At 43.8% G+C, this 17,896-nt stretch overlaps 1 protein-coding gene across 1 annotated transcript in view; it reads left to right on the top strand.

Annotated features, from left to right (window-relative positions):
• The window catches only part of pin1 (peptidylprolyl cis/trans isomerase, NIMA-interacting 1), an 18,930-nt gene extending 1,848 nt beyond the window's left edge, over positions 1-17,082 (top strand). The window contains exons 2-4 of the mRNA XM_078531387.1: positions 7,264-7,464; positions 10,594-10,704; positions 15,968-17,082. Of these exons, the coding sequence (XP_078387513.1) occupies positions 7,264-7,464; positions 10,594-10,704; positions 15,968-16,077 (422 nt within the window). The 3' untranslated portion in view covers positions 16,078-17,082. The remainder of the gene's footprint in view (positions 1-7,263; positions 7,465-10,593; positions 10,705-15,967) is intronic.
• Positions 17,083-17,896: the final 814 nt, after the last annotated feature.

Genomic DNA, 17,896 nt, shown 5'->3' on the forward strand with positions numbered 1-17,896 from the left:
CACATCTTTGCTACACCTTACCTACCACTGTGCGAATTGTAAACTGCTGTAAAATGTTTAACCTGTGAGGCATCACAGCTGCGACCAACCCTGTCCTTACCTGAAGTTCACCTGCCTGTCTTTTCCAGCAGGTGTCACTGAATAGTATTTCAGAGTGGAAGGAACAGATCTGTACCTGGGGCCCTTGAGGCTGGTATGAGCATCCCCACTGCCACATTGAGATCAGTTAACAGCAATCAGAGCTGGAACTTCCTGGCCTGTGTGACTAACTTATCCAACTCATCCACTCTACATTCCCTGTTATTTTTCTGATTCCCAAATGAGGATAGGTGTCTTAAGTTCCTGCAAGCCATGAAATTATTCCAAATAAAGTGACCTTGCTAAATACATTATACATTAATGATCTAGATGAAGGAACTGAGGGCATCCTGGCTAAGTTTGCAGATGATACAAAGATAGGTGGAGGGACAGGTAGTATTGAGGAGGCGGGGAGGCTGCAGAGGGATTTGGACAGGTTAGGAGAATGGGCAAAGAAGTGGCAGAATGGAATACAACGTGGGGAAGTGTGAGGTCATGCACTTTGGTAGGAAGGATAGAGGCATAGACTATTTTCTGAATGGGGAGAGAATTCAGAAATCTGGAGTGCAAAGGGACTTGGGAGTCCTAGTCCAGGATTCTCTTAAGGTTAACTTGCAGGTTGAGTCAGTAGTTAGGAAGGCAAATGCAATGTTGGCATTTATTTCAAGAGGACTAGAATATAAAAGCAGGGATGTGCTGCTGAGGCTTTATAAGGCTCTGGTCAGACCACATTTAGAATATTATGAGCAATTTTGGGCCACGTATCTCAGGAAGGATGTGCTGGCCCTGGAGAGGGTCCAGAGGAGGTTCACGAGAATGATCCCACGAATGGAAGGCTTAACATATGAGGAACGTTTGAGGATTCTGGGTCTATACTCGATGGAGTTTAGAAGGATGAGGGGGGGGATCTGATTGAAACTTACAGAATACTGAAAGGCCTGGAAGAGTGGACGTGGGGAAGATGTTTCCATTAGTAGGAGAGACTAGGACCCGAGGGCACAGCCTCAGAGTAAAGGGAAGACCTTTTAGAACAGAGATGAGGAGAAACTTCTTTAGCCAGAGAGTGGTGAATCTATGGAATTCATTGCCACAGAAAGCTGTGGAGGCCAGGTCATTGAGTGTATTTAAGACCGAGATAGATAGGTTCTTGATTGGTAAGGGGATCCAAGGTTACGGGGAGAAGGTGGGAGAATAGGGTTGAGAAACTTATCAGCCATGATTGAACGGCGGAGCAGGCTCGATGGGCTGAATGGCCTAATTTCTGCTCCGATGTCTTATGGTCTTAAATACATATACCATAGCTCAAGACTGGAGGTGCCAAGCATAGTTAGTGAGGCTGCACTTTGACGTTCATTTTAGATTAAAAAAATGTTAGTGCTATTGATGATTTGCTGAATGACATTTACCAGTCCTTGAAATAATTGTTCTGGAGATCATACAAAACACAGTTAATGCTTCAGGTCGACGATCTTTCGTTGGAAGGCGTTGACCTGAAACATTAAATCTCTCACCACGGGGGTCTCGTCTGACCTGAGTGTTTCCCAGCATTTTCTACTTTTATTAACACAACAGCACATTGCCGTTAGAATCTAGCTTGAATTCAAAATCTTTAATAATTTTAACACCCCTAACAACTGTAAATGATGGATGGCGAGGCAAGGGTTTTGCATTGTGAATTCATTGGTTTAATATTGCATGAGATATTCAATCAGAGCATTTGCCTTGCGGAATGTAACTCCAGTCCTCTAAGCTTTTTGGCTATTCAACCAAATTACTTTGAATCCCTCTCTCCAGCCTTGTATTTTACATTTGACAGCCACTAGAGAATTGTAAATGGGTCACCTATCTGTTTGTCTCTTCATTGGTATATCTACCCTTGGACTGCAGTTTAGACGTGTCTTCAGCTGTTAGAGTCAAGAGAAGTAGGAGGAGGCGATGTGCAGTGGTATTGTCGCTGGACTAGTAATCCAGAGACCCAGGGCAATGCTTTGGGGACCCAGGTTCGAATCCCACCACTGCAGATGGTGAAATTTGAATTCAATAAAATATCTGGAATTAAAAGCCTAATGATGACCATGAAACCATTGTCAATTGTTGTAAAAACCCATCTGGTTCACTAATGTCCTTTAGGGAAGGAAATCTGCCGTTCTTACCTGGTCTGGCTGACAGGTGACTCCAGACCTATAGCAATGTGTTTGGCTCTTAATTGCCCTTGTTCAGAGAGCATTTAGGGATGGGCAATGAATGCTGGCCTAGCCAGTGGCGTCCACATCCCATGAATGAATAAGAAAAAACAGTACCATTTGCTCTGCCCAGAGTGTAATTTTAAAATTGCATTGTATGGGTACCTAAAATAGTGAAGATTCTTCACGTTGGGAATAAGCTTTCCCTTTCTTTGTGCTGCATGAACACAACCCTGCTACTTTTGAGAACCAATAAGAGTGGCTGTGGATCTGGGTTGTGCATGGAACTCTCTGCAATTATTATAATAGGCTCCAGGTCAAGCATGTTGGGTTATTACATAGCCAACTTCGTAGTGCAGAGATTATCCCATTAATGTGGCCTCAGTTGCAACCTGGAAGCTAGAATTGAGATCCGGTAGCTTTGCTATGCCGAGCATGTCAGATATTTTAATTGTTTGACATGATGCACTGTAACTTGGTGCAAAGCGTATGTTTTGTATCATTGTGATACAAGAAGTCTGAAGACGTTTCCGCTTACTCAAAATGCATAAGACAACAACAAACTGGCACCAACGGACACTTGTGGATAAGAGGCACAGGGTAAGCAAATGTGAAAAGTTGAGAAAACACAAGGGAACCGTGTCTCATTTGTTAATGGACTTTTTGTTATAAACCTGGCCGAGGACTGTATAAAAGCAAAAAACTGTGGATGCTGGAAATCCAAAACAAAAATAAAAATACCTGGAAAAACTCAGCAGGTCCGACAGCATCTGCGGAAAGGAACACAGTCAACGTCTCGAGTTCGTATGATTCCTCAACAGAACGAGGACTGTATAGTTGGTTTTGAAATTTATGCATATTTACACATGACTTGGGCAAAAACACTTTGATATATTGATACCCTGCCCTCTAAGACTGTCCTGGGTTGCTACAGATTGCATGGTAATGAGCATAGTGAGATAATTTCATTGTATTCATCAGTATATAGACCTCTTGTGTGAATTTCAGTTCCCTTGTGTTTTCTCAGCTGTTTATATTTTCTTAACAAAAACAGAAGCAGAAATACCTAGAAAAACTCAGCAGGTCTGGCAGCATCAGCGGGGAAGAGCATAGTTGACGTTTCGAGTCCTCATGACCCTTCAACAGAACTAAGTAAAAATAGGAAAGGGGTGAAATATAAGCTGGTTTAAGGGGGGGGTTTGTTGGGACAAGCAGCCAGAGATAGGTGGAAATAACCAAAAGCTGTCACAGACAAAAGAACAAAGAGGTGTTGAAGGTAGTGATATTATCTAAAGGAATGTACTAATTAAGAGTAGAAGACAGGACAGATAAGGTACAGATAGCTCTAGTGGAGGTGGGGGGATACTAAAAGGTAGAAATAAACAATGGGTGGAAATACATTTAAAAATAATGGAAATAGGTGGGAAAAGAAAAATCTATATAAATTATTGGAAAAAACAAGAAGGAGGAGGAAGAAATGGGAAGGGGGTGGGGATGGAGGAGAGAGTTCAAGATCTAAAATTGTTGAACTCCATATTCAGTCCGGAAGGCTGTAAAGTGCCTAGTCGGAAGATGAGGTGCTGTTCCTCCAGTTTGTGTTGAGCTTCACTGGAACAATGCAGGAGGCCAAGGACGGACATGTGGGCATGAGAGCAGGGTGGAGTGTTGAAATGGCAAGCGACAGGGAGGTCTGGGTCATGCTTACGGACAGACCGAAGGTGTTCTGCAAAGCGGTCACCCAGTCTGCGTTTGGTCTCTCCAATGTAGAGGAAACCGCATTGGGAGCAACTAATGCAGTAGACTAAGTTGAGGGAAGTGCAAGTGAAATGCTGCTTCACTTGAAAGGAGTGTTTGGGCCCTTGGACGGTGAGGAGAGAGGAAGTGAAGGGGCAGGTGTTGCATCTTCTGCGTTTGCATGGGAAGGTACCATGGGAGGGTGTTGAGGTGTAGGGGGTTGGAGGGGTGGACCAGGGTGTCACGGAGGGAACGATCCCTACAGAATGCCACCAGGGGGGGTGAAGGGAAGATGTGTTTGGTGGTGGCATCATGCTGGAGTTGGCAGAAATGGCGGAGGATGATCCTTTGAATGCGGAGGCTGGTGGGGTGATAAGTGAGGACAAGGGGGACCCTATCATGTTTCTGGGAGGGAGCAGAAGGCGTGAGGGCGGATGCCTCTTTCTTACCTTGTGCCTCTTATCCAGAGGTGTCCATTGGTGCCAGTTTGTTGCCTTGTGCATTTTGAGTAAGTGGAAACCTAGTGCAATCTAGTGTACATTAAAAGAGAGGAATTGTGTAAATCTAGCTTAAAAACTGAAATGCTGCAACTCCATCACTAACAGCACAGGTGTATCTACACCGCTTGGACTGCAATGGTTAACCACCACCACTACCTCAAGGGCAATTAGGAATGGGCAACAAATGCTGGCCTAGCCTGGGATGCTCACATCCCATGAATGAGTAAATAACCATTGGATATTTGTCCCTTTTAACACACATTTACTTCATGCAAGGAATTGAGAAAGTGCAAACCAGACTGATTTATTCATGGGGAAACCAACTGCAGGATGTGAAAATTTCCATTATGTTTTTGAGAATGTGCACTGTAAACAGTAAATAAAATTATATGCCCATGATCAGTCCAAAGTTGTAGAAAAACACCATATGATGGCAGGTTGTATTGTTGACACTTAATTTTAAATCTTGCAATAAATTTGAATGACGCAATAGCGGGACTAAATCAGCAGAGTAGTGTAACACATGCTGTGCTTAACTTTACACCTTCTGTTCTAAAATAGTACCTTACCAGAAAATTGGCTCCATTCAGCAAAACACCTACACGAGAGTCCACGTTGAAAAGCTTTGTGAAAAATCAATCTCATGGGGTCCCTATTAGCACCAACTTTTTTTTTTATTTATTCATGGGGTGTGGGCTTCGCTGGCTAGGCCAGCATTTATTGCCCATCCCTAGTTGTCCTTGAGAAGGTGGTGGTGAGCTGCCTTCTACAGCTGAGTGTCTTGCTAGGCCATTTCAGAGGGCATTTAAGAGTCAACCACATTGCTGTGGGCCTGGAGTCACATGTAGGCCAGACCAGGTGAAGACAACGGATTTCCTTCCATAAAGGACGTTAGTGAACCAGATGGGTTTTTACAACAATCGACAATGGTTTCATGGTCATCTTTAGACTTTTAATTCCAGATTTTTATTGAATTCAAATTCCATCATCTGCCGTGGCGGGTCCCCAAAGCATCACCCTGGTTCTCTGGATCACCAGCCCAGTGACCTGGAAGGATCAGATAGTATGGTGGTATGGAAAAATGGGGGAGCTGAATGTAGTGTGCCACCTGGATATATGCTTTCTTTCAATGTTCAATCTAGTCTTCACAGTTAATCACAGCTCTCTCACTTCAGTTTGCTTCCTGCAGTGATGCACCAGAAACTTCTGCATGTAAACAACTTAGGCAAACAAAGCCTAGCTGAATAATACTTGACTTGATTAGGTTCAGACCTTAGTCATCTCTTTGCTTTACTTGCAGACTAGTGCTCAGAAAGACAAAGAAGATTTCAGAATAGAGGCGTCTTCCTTTGAAAATTCTTAGTGCCTTGGCCATACTACAAGTTGATAATGAAAGTGTCGCCAGCTATTTAATTGAAAGGTTTTTTGTGCTGTAGCTGAAATGTTCTAATAATTGGAACTGTTAAATATAAATAACACAGCAAAGCTTTCCTGTGGAGAGAAAATAAAGTCTAATGAATAAGAGCAGTGTAGCACAGAATCCTTATGAATTGAAACTAATCCGTCCTGGAATCCTTCATTTACTAATGTCAAGATGGCAGTATTTTGAGCTTGAACAGTGGTCAAATAGTGGCAGCCTGTCTGCGCAGGTGCTGGTTGCCAGGATTAAGTTTGCAGTTGATCTGTACAGAGGCGGCACTGTTTACATAGGAGAGGGGCACACTCAGATCAGCCACCAACCTCCAAGACCACCAAAAACAGTTTAAGCTGGTGCCAAATAGGTGACAAACACTGTGTATTTAAAATTAGAACTGCTATGATTGTCAACAGCAGTTAGGTTTGACTGATAATTTATGCTGATATGAATGCCATATAAATCTCCCCATTGATACATCAGGTTGGACCATGGAAAATGTTCTGATCGTGTTCTTAGTCCCTACAATTCAATTTTTTTCTGCAGGCTTTTTTATAATATATAGTTTGTTATTTTTAAATGTTTTTATATATTTTAGAATAATTTAGGTGGTAATGGGAGGTGTGAATGCCACAAGGGCTCTCTGTCCCTGGGCTGCTCATTATTCAATGAACCCTGCTGAAGGTACATATGGCAAATGATGGAATGAAAGTCCAATACTGCTCAACAGCTTTCCAGCAGTCACTTAGGGCACCCTGTTCTTGGGTGTCCGCCTGGGCTCAGTGGTAACACACTCTTTATCACAGCAAACTTGTGGGCACAAGCTCCATCATAGGGATTTGGCTATATCATCTAGGCTGACTCACACCAGTTAGCAAGTGCTGCACTGTTGGAGATGCTGTCTTTTTGATGAGATATTAAAATGAGGCTCCGTCTGCCCTCCCATGTGACTGTTAATTCTAAGAACAACAGGGGCGTTCTCCCCAGTGTCCTGGCTAATATTTATCTCTCAGCCTACATCTCTCTTTAAGAAAAAAAATCCAGTCACAACCTTGCTAATTTGGGACCTCGCTTTCGCAATTCTTACATTACAACAGTGACTACGTTTTGAAGGTGCTTAATTGATTGTCAAAGGTTTTGGGATATCCGGGTTTGTGAAAGATGTAATAGAAACACAAGCTGATTGTCAGTGTCCATGGATCTGCATCTTAGACTTTCAGAGAAATGGGGAGAAAGGTTATGGAGAGGAGGAGGAGGAGGAAGGAAAAGCCATTTGAGTGAGATTCTAAAGATGTGGTCCTGATTGGTTTGTGTACATTAATGCCTCTGACTTCACTTGGTGTCTCTTTTGTAGGTCGTATTTACTTCTTCAATCATATAACTAATCGGAGTCAATGGGAGCGCCCAAAAGCAGGTGGAAGTTACAATTCTGTTGAACCTGACAAAGTTCGCTGTTCCCACCTGTTAGTGAAGCACAACCAGTCACGCCGTCCTTCTTCCTGGAGACAGGAGGAGATCACACGGAGCAAAGAGGAGGCGCTAGAGACATTAAACGGTAAGCTGATGACAAACACACACCTCACTAAAAGCACAAACCCTTTTTGCTTGTGCTGTTGACTGCTCCTTGGTTAAAGTGTCATGTGGGTGGGGAAGAGGAGAACAAACCTTTTTCTTAATTCTCAAGGTAACATTTGGTTCAGCGGGTCTATATTTTTATAATGGCTTTATATCAAAAGGAGATTGTTGTGGCAACATAGTGGTAATGTCACTGGGTGAGTAATCAGAGGCCCAGTAATCAGGGGACACGGCATGATAACAGAATACTTAGAAAATATCAGCGGGATTAGCCAAAGTCAACATGGATTTATGAAAGGGAAATCATGTTTGACAAACCTCCTGGAGATTTTTGAGGATGTAACTAGCAGAATAGATAAGGGAGAACCAGTGGGTGTGGTGTATTTAGATTTTCAAAATATGTTTGATAAAGTCTCACTTAAGAGGTTACTGTGCAAAATTAAAGCACATGGGATTAGGGATAAAATATTGGCATGGATTGAGAATTGGTTGACAGACAAGAGACAGAGAAAAGGATGAAATGGGTCTTTTTTTGGTGTGGCAGGCAGTGACTAGTGGGGTACCGCAGGGATCAGTGCTTGGGCCCCAGCTATTCACAATATATATCAATGATTTGGATGAGGGAACCAAATGTAATATTTCAAAGCTTGCTGACGACATGAAACTAGGTAGGAATGTGAGTGATGAGGAGAGTGTGAAGAGGCTTCAAGGCGATTTAGATAAATTGAGTGGGCAAATACATGGCAGATGCAGTATAACGTGGATAAGTGTGAAGTTTTCCACTTTGGTAGGAAAACCAGAATAGCAAGCATGCAGGTGCAGAAGCAGTTAGGAAGGCAAATGGTATGTTGGCCTTCATTGCAAGAAGATTTGAGTATAAAAGCAAGGATGTCTTACTGCAGGGCCTTGGTGAGACCACACCTGGAGTATTGTATGCAATTTTGGTCTCCTTACCTAAGAAAGGATATACTTGCCAAAGAGGGAGTGCAGCAAATGTTCACCAGACTAATTCTAGGATGGCAGGATTGTTGTATGAGGAGCGATTGGGTCGACTAGGCTGGAGTTTAGAAGAATGAGAGGGGATCTCATTAAAATGTATAAAATTCTGACAGGACTGGACAGACCGGGTGCAGGGATGATGTTTCTCCTGGCTGATGTGGGGAGGAGGTGGGGGGTGGTAGTAGCTGTAGAGCAAGGGTCGCAGTCTCAGGATATGGGGTGGGCTATTCAACTGAGGTGAGGGGAACTTCTTCACTCAGGGTGGTGAAGCTGGAATTCTCTACCACAGAGGGCTGTGGAGGCCAAGTCACTGAATATATTTAAATAGATAGCTCGAAGGGCCGAATGACCACCACCTCCTATTTTTTATGTTTCTAAATCTGCTGTCCTTCCCTGGTCTGGCCTAGTTGTGACTCCAGACTCACAGCAATGTGGTTGACTCTTAACTGCCCTCTGAAATGGCCTAGCGAGCCACTCAGTTCAAGGGCAATTAGGGATGTGCAATAAATGCTGACCTTGCCAGTGACACCCACACCCCATGAAAGAATAAAGGAAAAAAAGTATTAAACTGATTTGAAACTTAGATTTTAATTAAATTAGGGAAGGTATTACATTGACTTGTGCAGAAAGTTGTACAAATGACGCTTGTATAATATTAGTACCAATTGGATGTGAACCTCCCCTTTGGGTTCTTCCCGTACCTTAACCCTAGCTGGCTGAGAGAGCCTATGCCTAAGCATGCTGCTGTTACGTGTAGTACAAGCTCTTGGGGATAATTGATCCTCTGATATTCTTCTCTCCCCTGTTAAGTTCTTGGAATCTGCTTGCAGCACCCCACACCCCACTCCCCAAAAATCATGGTGGTGCAAGCGAGGTGAGCAGTTTGCTATAAAGATTTAGGCTGAAGCATTGGGGTTCAAACCTGCTGTGATTCGCATTGTATGTTTATTTTCTCTTTAGGGATCGTAAAACTCCTCATTAGAAACGCAGGCACCTTTCTAAAGTGAAACTAAAACTCCATTTGACCTTTCTTAACACAGACACAGAAATACAAATCAGACTTAAACTTTAAAGCTAAAACTCACTCCTAACACCCATAAATACCGATAAAACTTAAACTATCTCTATTTCCTAACACACAGGTTGGTGCTGGAATAGGTGGGGAAAAGACATTTCTGTATTTCTAGTCAGGACTAAAGACTATCTTTAGTCATAACTTCTCCTCCCAATTGCTGCCTGTTTCCAGAAATTCTGTTAAAAGTTGGAACACTTGGGCGATGACTTATTTTAAGATTAAACCGTTTTTTTAATGGGCTGATGAAAATTAAGTGTTTGGATCACATATGGCACAAATATGTAGGTGTGTGTGGGGACTGGTACAATATGAAGTGCTGTATGGATTTTCCACATGCCAAGTTGTTACCTCCATGCTATCTGGAAGAGCTGTAGCATACGGTCTTGACACTTTCAATTTCAAGGACTTTATTATATTGTGTGGTAGATGTTGGAAAGGTGTGAACTAATACGGGAGTGCTGTTAACCAATGAAGAACCATTAGAGATTTGCCTCCACTGAAGTCTTCATATGTCTCCGTACTAGCATTAGTATTACTGATGGAGTAACTAAGCACTACTGCTTATGAGTTTACTACTGATGTCCTGCACTATGGGCCTGGATTTAAAACAAACATCAGTGACTGAAGCCTGAGAGGTAGAGATGGGGATACGATGTGAAATAATTCTCAAGGCTGCTGATCCATCTTTCCTAATGAGCTGCCTGGTCTACTCCTATCTTGAGTGCCTTCCATATGCTTCAATATTTCTATTTTTCAACCTTTTTTGATGCAGTCATGTGGAGTCAGTGATACTTTGGAATCAAAGTTGTATACGGATTAAAAGCTAATTTTCCCCCCTCGCCTTAATTAGTCCAAAGGTGGCGTGTAACTGACAGCTGGCTTTGTTGGAAGTGGAGGGAAAGTGATTTTTAAAAAATGTTTTAAAAGTTGTCTTCATGCTGTTAACTGCTTCAAAAACATCTTGTAAAGTCCGAATACAGAAAAAAATTGTCGCCATTTGTGAGCCTATTCTGTTAACCTTGTATCTTTGTTCAGAGTATATCCAAATGATCAAATCTGGAGATGCAACATTTGAACACTTAGCATCCAAATATAGTGATTGCAGCTCTGCAAAAGAAGGGGGAGATCTGGGCTACTTTGGCAAAGGTAAGAAGTGACCTATTCACCACTGATTTTACCAACCTGTGTGATTATTTTTGAAGTATGATATTGAACAGACGCCAGTGTTAAGTGCTCTGTGTTCTGCCAGTGTGACTATTGTAATAAATCCAATAACACCAGATTCTAATTCAGTAATATCAAGTACATGTTTTTCAAATTTGATTGCATGTGCTTAGCAGTCATCAGCCTCCTGTCTTCAATAGTCAAAACCCCTTGTGGATTCCAGTATTAGTAATGTGACACGTGGTGATTACATTATGTATCACTGAATTTATAGCAAACTGCCTGCTGCCTTTTCTTAATAAGTAAGTAGCAGTAAAAGGAAAATTGGCACTGTTGTGGAATAAATGGGCTATTTAATCTAGATGTATAGGATTGCTACTTTCTTGCTGCCAGCTTTCTTCCCTCTTGTGAAGCTTCTTGATTCTTGCAACAGTTTCCATTGACCCTCAGCCTCCTCTCCCTCCCAGAACCATGATCATGTCCCCTTTGTCCTCACTTTTCACCCCACCAGCCTCCGCATTCAAAGGATCATCCTCCGCCATTTCCGCCAACTCCAGCATGATGCCACCACCAAACACATATTCCTTTCACCCCCGCTGTCGGCATTCCGTAGGGACCGTTCCCTCCGGGACACCCTGGTCCACTCCTCCATCACCCCCAACACCTCAACTCCCTCCCACGGCACCTTCCATGCAACCGCAGAAGGTGCAACACCTGCCCCTTTACTTCCCCCCTCCTCACTGCGCAAGGGCCCAAACATTCCTTTCAAGTGAAGCAGCATTTCACTTGCACTTCCCTCAATTTAGTCCACTGCATTCGCTGCTCCCAATGCGGTTTCCTCTACATTTGAGAAACCAAACGCAGACTGGGTGACCGCTTTGTGGAACACCTTCGGTCTGTCCGCAAGCATGGCCCAGACCTCCCTGTCGCTTGCCATTTCAACACCCCACCCTGCTCTCATGCCCACATGTCCGTCCTTGGCCTGCTGCAATGTTCCAGTGAAGCTCAACGCAAACTGGAGGAACAGCACCTCATCTTCCGACCAGGCACTTTACAGCCTTCCGGACTGAATATTGAGTTCAACAATTTTAGATCATGAACTCTCTCCTCCATCCCCACCCCCTTTCCGATCCCCCTTTTTCAAATATTTATTTTAAAATTTTTATATATACATTTTTTCCCACCTATTTCTATTACTATTTTTAAAATGTATTTCCATTCATTGTTTTGTCTCCACCTTTTAACCTATTTTGATCTTTTTTCCCACACCGTCCCCTCCCCCCACCCCACCCCCACTAGGGTCATCTGTCACTTGCTCATCCTGCTTTCCACTCTTAATGTCACCATTAGCTTAGTCAGTATCATCACCGTCAACACCCCTTCGACTTTTTGTCCATGACATCTTTTGCAATCTCTGCCTCCACCTATCACTGACCTTCTATCCAGCTTCACCTGTCCCCCCTCCTTAAACAGTATATATTTCACCACATTTCTTCTACTCTTTAGTTCCGAAAAAGAGCCATCTGGACTTGAAACATTAATCCTGTTTTTCTCTCCACAGGTGCTGTCAGACCTGCTGAGTTTTTCCAGTAATTTTTGTTTTTTTTTTGTCTCCTACAGTGTTCTGAACCCTTCCCTACACTGTACTTTCCTAGTGTTCTGAATCCCTCCCCACACTGTACTTTCCTAGTGTTCTGAATCCCTCCCCACACTGTACTTTCCTAGTGTTCTGAATCACTCCCCACACTGTACTTTCCTAGTGTTCTGAATCCCTCCCCACACTGTACTTTCCTAGTGTTCTGAACCCTTCCCCACACTGTACTTTCCTAGTGTTCTGAACCCTTCCCCACACTGTACTTTCCTAGTGTTCTGAATCCCTCCCCACACTGTACTTTCCTAGTGTTCTGAATCACTCCCCACACTGTACTTTCCTAGTGTTCTGAATCCCTCCCCACACTGTACTTTCCTAGTGTTCTGTACCCTTCCCCACACTGTACTTTCCTAGTGTTCTGTACCCTTCCCCACACTGTACTTTCCTAGTGTTCTGAACCCTTCCCCACACTGTACTTTCCTAGTGTTCTGTACCCTTCCCCACACTGTACTTTCCTAGTGTTCTGAATCCCTCCCCACACTGTGCTTTCCTAGTGTTCTGTACCCTTCCCCACACTGTGCTTTCCTAGTGTTCTGTACCCTTCCCCACACTGTGCTTTCCTAGTGTTCTGTACCCTTCCCCACACTGTACTTTCCTAGTGTTCTGAATCCCTCCCCACACTGTACTGTCCTAGTGTTCTATACCACTCCCCACACTGTACTTTCCTAGTGTTCTGAATCCCTCCCCACACTGTACTTTCCTAGTGTTCTATACCCTTCCCCACACTGTGCTTTCCTAGTGTTCTGTACCCTTCCCCACACTGTGCTTTCCTAGTGTTCTGTACCCTTCCCCACACTGTGCTTTCCTAGTGTTCTGTACCCTTCCCCACACTATACTTTCCTAGTGTTCTGTACCCTTCCCCACACTGTACTTTCCTAGTGTTCTGTACCCTTCCCCACACTGTACTTTCCTAGTGTTCTGAATCACTCCCCACACTGTACTTTCCTAGTGTTCTGAACCCCTCCCCACACTGTACTTTCCTAGTGTTCTGAATCACTCCCCACACTGTACTTTCCTAGTGTTCTGTACCCTTCCCCACACTGTACTTTCCTAGTGTTCTGAACCCCTCCCCACACTGTACTTTCCTAGTGTTCTATACCCTTCCCCACACTGTACTTTCCTAGTGTTCTATACCCTTCCCCACACTGTACTTTCCTAGTGTTCTGAACCCCTCCCCACACTGTACTTTCCTAGTGTTCTGTACCCTTCCCCACACTGTACTTTCCTAGTGTTCTGTACCCTTCCCCACACTGTACTTTCCTAGTGTTCTGTACCCTTCCCCACACTGTACTTTCCTAGTGTTCTGTACCCTTCCCCACACTATACTTTCCTAGTGTTCTGTACCCTTCCCCACACTGTGCTTTCCTAGTGTTCTGTACCCTTCCCCACACTATACTTTCCTAGTGTTCTGTACCCTTCCCCACACTGTGCTTTCCTAGTGTTCTGTACCCCTCCCCACACTGTACTTTCCTAGTGTTCTGTACCCTTCCCCACACTGTACTTTCCTAGTGTTCTGTACCCTTCCCCACACTGTACTTTCCTAGTGTTCTGTACCCTTCCCCACACTGTACTTTCCTAGTGTTCTGTACCCTTCCCCACACTGTACTTTCCTAGTGTTCTGTACCCCTCCCCACACTGTACTTTCCTAGTGTTCTGTACCCTTCCCCACACTGTACTTTCCTAGTGTTCTGTACCCTTCCCCACACTGTACTTTCCTAGTGTTCTGTACCCCTCCCCACACTGTACTTTCCTAGTGTTCTGTACCCTTCCCCACACTGTACTTTCCTAGTGTTCTGTACCCTTCCCCACACTGTACTTTCCTAGTGTTCTGTACCCTTCCCCACACTGTACTTTCCTAGTGTTCTGTACCCTTCCCCACACTGTACTTTCCTAGTGTTCTGTACCCTTCCCCACACTGTACTTTCCTAGTGTTCTGTACCCTTCCCCACACTGTACTTTCCTAGTGTTCTGAACCCCTCCCCACACTGCACTTTCCTAGTGTTCTGAACCCCTCCCCACACTGTACTTTCCTAGTGTTCTGTACCCTTCCCCACACTGTACTTTCCTAGTGTTCTGTACCCTTCCCCACACTGTACTTTCCTAGTGTTCTGTACCCTTCCCCACACTGTACTTTCCTAGTGTTCTGAACCCCTCCCCACACTGTACTTTCCTAGTGTTCTGTACCCTTCCCCACACTGTACTTTCCTAGTGTTCTGTACCCTTCCCCACACTGTACTTTCCTAGTGTTCTGAACCCCTCCCCACACTGTACTTTCCTAGTGTTCTGAACCCCTCCCCACACTGTACTTTCCTAGTGTTCTGTACCCTTCCCCACACTGTACTTTCCTAGTGTTCTGTACCCTTCCCCACACTGTACTTTCCTAGTGTTCTGTACCCTTCCCCACACTGTACTTTCCTAGTGTTCTGAACCCCTCCCCACACTGTACTTTCCTAGTGTTCTGTACCCTTCCCCACACTGTACTTTCCTAGTGTTCTGAACCCCTCCCCACACTACTTTCCTAGTGTTCTGTACCCTTCCCCACACTGTACTTTCCTAGTGTTCTGAATCCCTCCCCACACTGTACTTTAATAGTGTTCTGAATCACTCCCCACACTGTACTTTCCTAGTGTTCTGAACCACCCCGCACACTGTGCTTTCCTACAGTGTTCTGAATCCCTCCACATGCTGCCTGGCTGTGACTAATAGATCATCATGGGAACAACTGGAAAGTTAGTATTCCTTGCTATGATTGTTAACAGCTCACCACCACCTCTCTCAGCTACTCCCTGTCGTTAAATTATCAGACTTCTCCGACATCCAGTGGTGGATAAGCAGAAATTTCCTGCCGTCATATATTAGGATGAGTGAAGCCATTGTCTTTGGTCCCCACTACATCTGTTTCCTAGCTGCCAACTTGATCTCTCTACCTGGCAACTAAGTTTGACCAGTCTGTTCACAATCTCAGTGTCATACTTGACCATGAGACAAGCTTCCACCACATTTCTACACCAATGCTGAAGACTGTCTATTTCTCTCTCTCTAATATCTTCTTATTCACCCTCCACACTGCCGAAACCCTCACCCCTGCCTTTGCTGCCTCTGGACTTGACTGTTCCAACGCTCACCTGGCCTCCCACATTCTACCCTGCCTAAATTTGAAGTTGTCTAAAAACTGTGCTGCCCATGTCCTTACTTGCACAAAGTCTTGTTCTCACATCTTGTGCTTGCTGACCGATATTGGGTTCCGGTTAAGCAACACACCTATTTGAAAGTTTTCATCCTTGTTTACAAATCCCCCCCCTTGGCCTCGGACACCGCCCCCCCCCCCATCTTTATCATCTCTCCCTGCCTCAGAGCCCTCCGAGATGTCTGTGCTCCTCTAATTCTGGCCTCTTGAGCAAGCATCTCTGTTTTAATTGCCTGTATTTGAGAGAAGGTGTGATATTTTTCAACCCAGTAAGGACATTTCTGCAGATCTTGGAGCTTGTTGAATATGTACTTTTTTAACAGAAAAAAACCAACTGCTGGAATTGGAAAAAACCAGATATGTATTCTGTAATGCACTTATTTTATTGTCTTTGCTTTGCATTCCAGGCCAAATGCAGAGGCCATTTGAAGAAGCTACGTACTCGCTGAAAATTGGAGAGATGAGTAACCCAGTATTTACGGATTCTGGTATTCATATCATCCTCCGTACTGCTTAAAGTGCCTCCTTTTGGTTTGTCTTTGCAAAGTGAATAACCCAGCCACTGCTGAAGACCCTCATGGAAACCACCCCTTTCACATCCTAATAAATATCTTGTTCTCCCCAGTATTTAATAATTTTGTCTTCAGCCATTGTCCAACGCGCTTGCAGGCACTCTAGACAAAGGGAAAGAACTGATCTTCATAATTATAGAAACCGATTGTTTAAGATAATGCTGCCTCTTTACGGTGACCCAAATGTCGGTTCAGTATGTAGGATGTCATGCAGGTTAGTGCCCGACTGAGCTGTATTGCTTTTACACTGTTGTAGCGCTTCTGCTATGCATTGTGTTAAAAGAGACTGTTTGAATTTTATTGGAGTAACGCAGGCTTAATTTCGACAAAGTTAATGTTTATTTTCCCAATGCAGAGAAATTGTGGGAGAGATTATCATTCAAATCTTCATTCAGCATTGCTTGAATTGTTATTGGATTACACTAATACAAAAGCTGATTGGTCGTGTAACTGTTTAACCTCTTACGGTGGTAATAGCGTTCATTAAACAAATTGGTTTGTAGTTAACAGCAGTGTTCTTCACCTCCTTCAGAAAAATGCATAAGCCCTCAGCATGTAGGGAATGTTTTAGATCACCCTAATCTTTGGCTACTGAACTCTTTGATTCACAGCAGTGCTGTTGGTCTTGGGACCATCTGTATTGGCCTTTTTGTCAGCAGCTCTGTATGTAAATGCATTTTTCCACTCACCGTTCCACAGTGTACTGTTGGAAACAACCTTCAAAAATAATTGTCAAGATCAGAGCTACTGGTAAGAGAGAATGCTGAATAACTTTGTTCCTTTATGTTGCTTAAGGACCTTCCCAACTGGTGTGCTTGTGTCTTTTCTTTTCAACAGCTCAAAGTGCACTGAATGTGCACTCAGCTGCAAAAAGCAACAGGTTACGGGGAAATGTAAGGTTATGATTTGTCTGGCTTTAAGTCAAAATATTAAAGAGATTCTCCACAACATGTCTTTGAGTTTGCCATCTGTTGTTTTGAAGCAGTTGTTTGTTCTTTGGTCTGTCCTAAGTTAGGTTTCAGCTGGACACTGAGAAGTGCAGCACATTCGGTTTCAATGTCCCTGGTCAATGGAGGAGGAGGAGGAGGAAATGAAGGCTCCCCGTATTTGATTTCAACCCTTTGGCCCCAGTAAAAATTGCCTCTGTGTAGATTTCATAGAAGGGCCAGACCAGTGATATCCTCCAAAGTGGGGTAATCCACTGACGCTTGCTATGAAGAATGGCCATTTGGGTAGGGTGCTGGAGAAAACTTGGGGAAGAAATGCACAAGAAAGTAGTTTTTGCCATTCTGTTCTGAAGAGGGTGAATGCAGTGACCATTTTGGCATTATAGTGGCACCCAGGCAGCAAGGGAAATAAATCGATATTTTACTCCTTTTAGTAATGCATTTCTCTTTCCAACTTACAATTTTTAGATTCACTTTGAACGTTCCCCTATATTGGCATGGGGGTTAGCAGAGTTTTGACATTGCTTTTTGCAGATGGAAGTATAGGAATACAGCCATACTTTAATATGGTACCCTTTAAAATTGCATCTGCTCATCAAAGGGCTCTTGACAGAGAAACAGTCCAGAGAGCAGTGATCAGTCCACCAGTACCTTGCCCATGTAGAATCCATTCATATGTTTTGATAGCTGTGTTCAATAATAGGAGCAGCAGCATTCAGCAACCCTGTGTGTCCATCAAAGAAAAGCAGATGTGCCAGTGATCATTTGTTGATACTGTGGAGTGGGGACCCTGACTATTTTTTCCCCACTTTGTATG

Source organism: Cetorhinus maximus, chromosome 28, assembly GCF_964194155.1.
Source record: "Cetorhinus maximus chromosome 28, sCetMax3.hap1.1, whole genome shotgun sequence".
In the NCBI taxonomy this organism is placed as follows: Eukaryota; Metazoa; Chordata; class Chondrichthyes; order Lamniformes; family Cetorhinidae; genus Cetorhinus; species Cetorhinus maximus.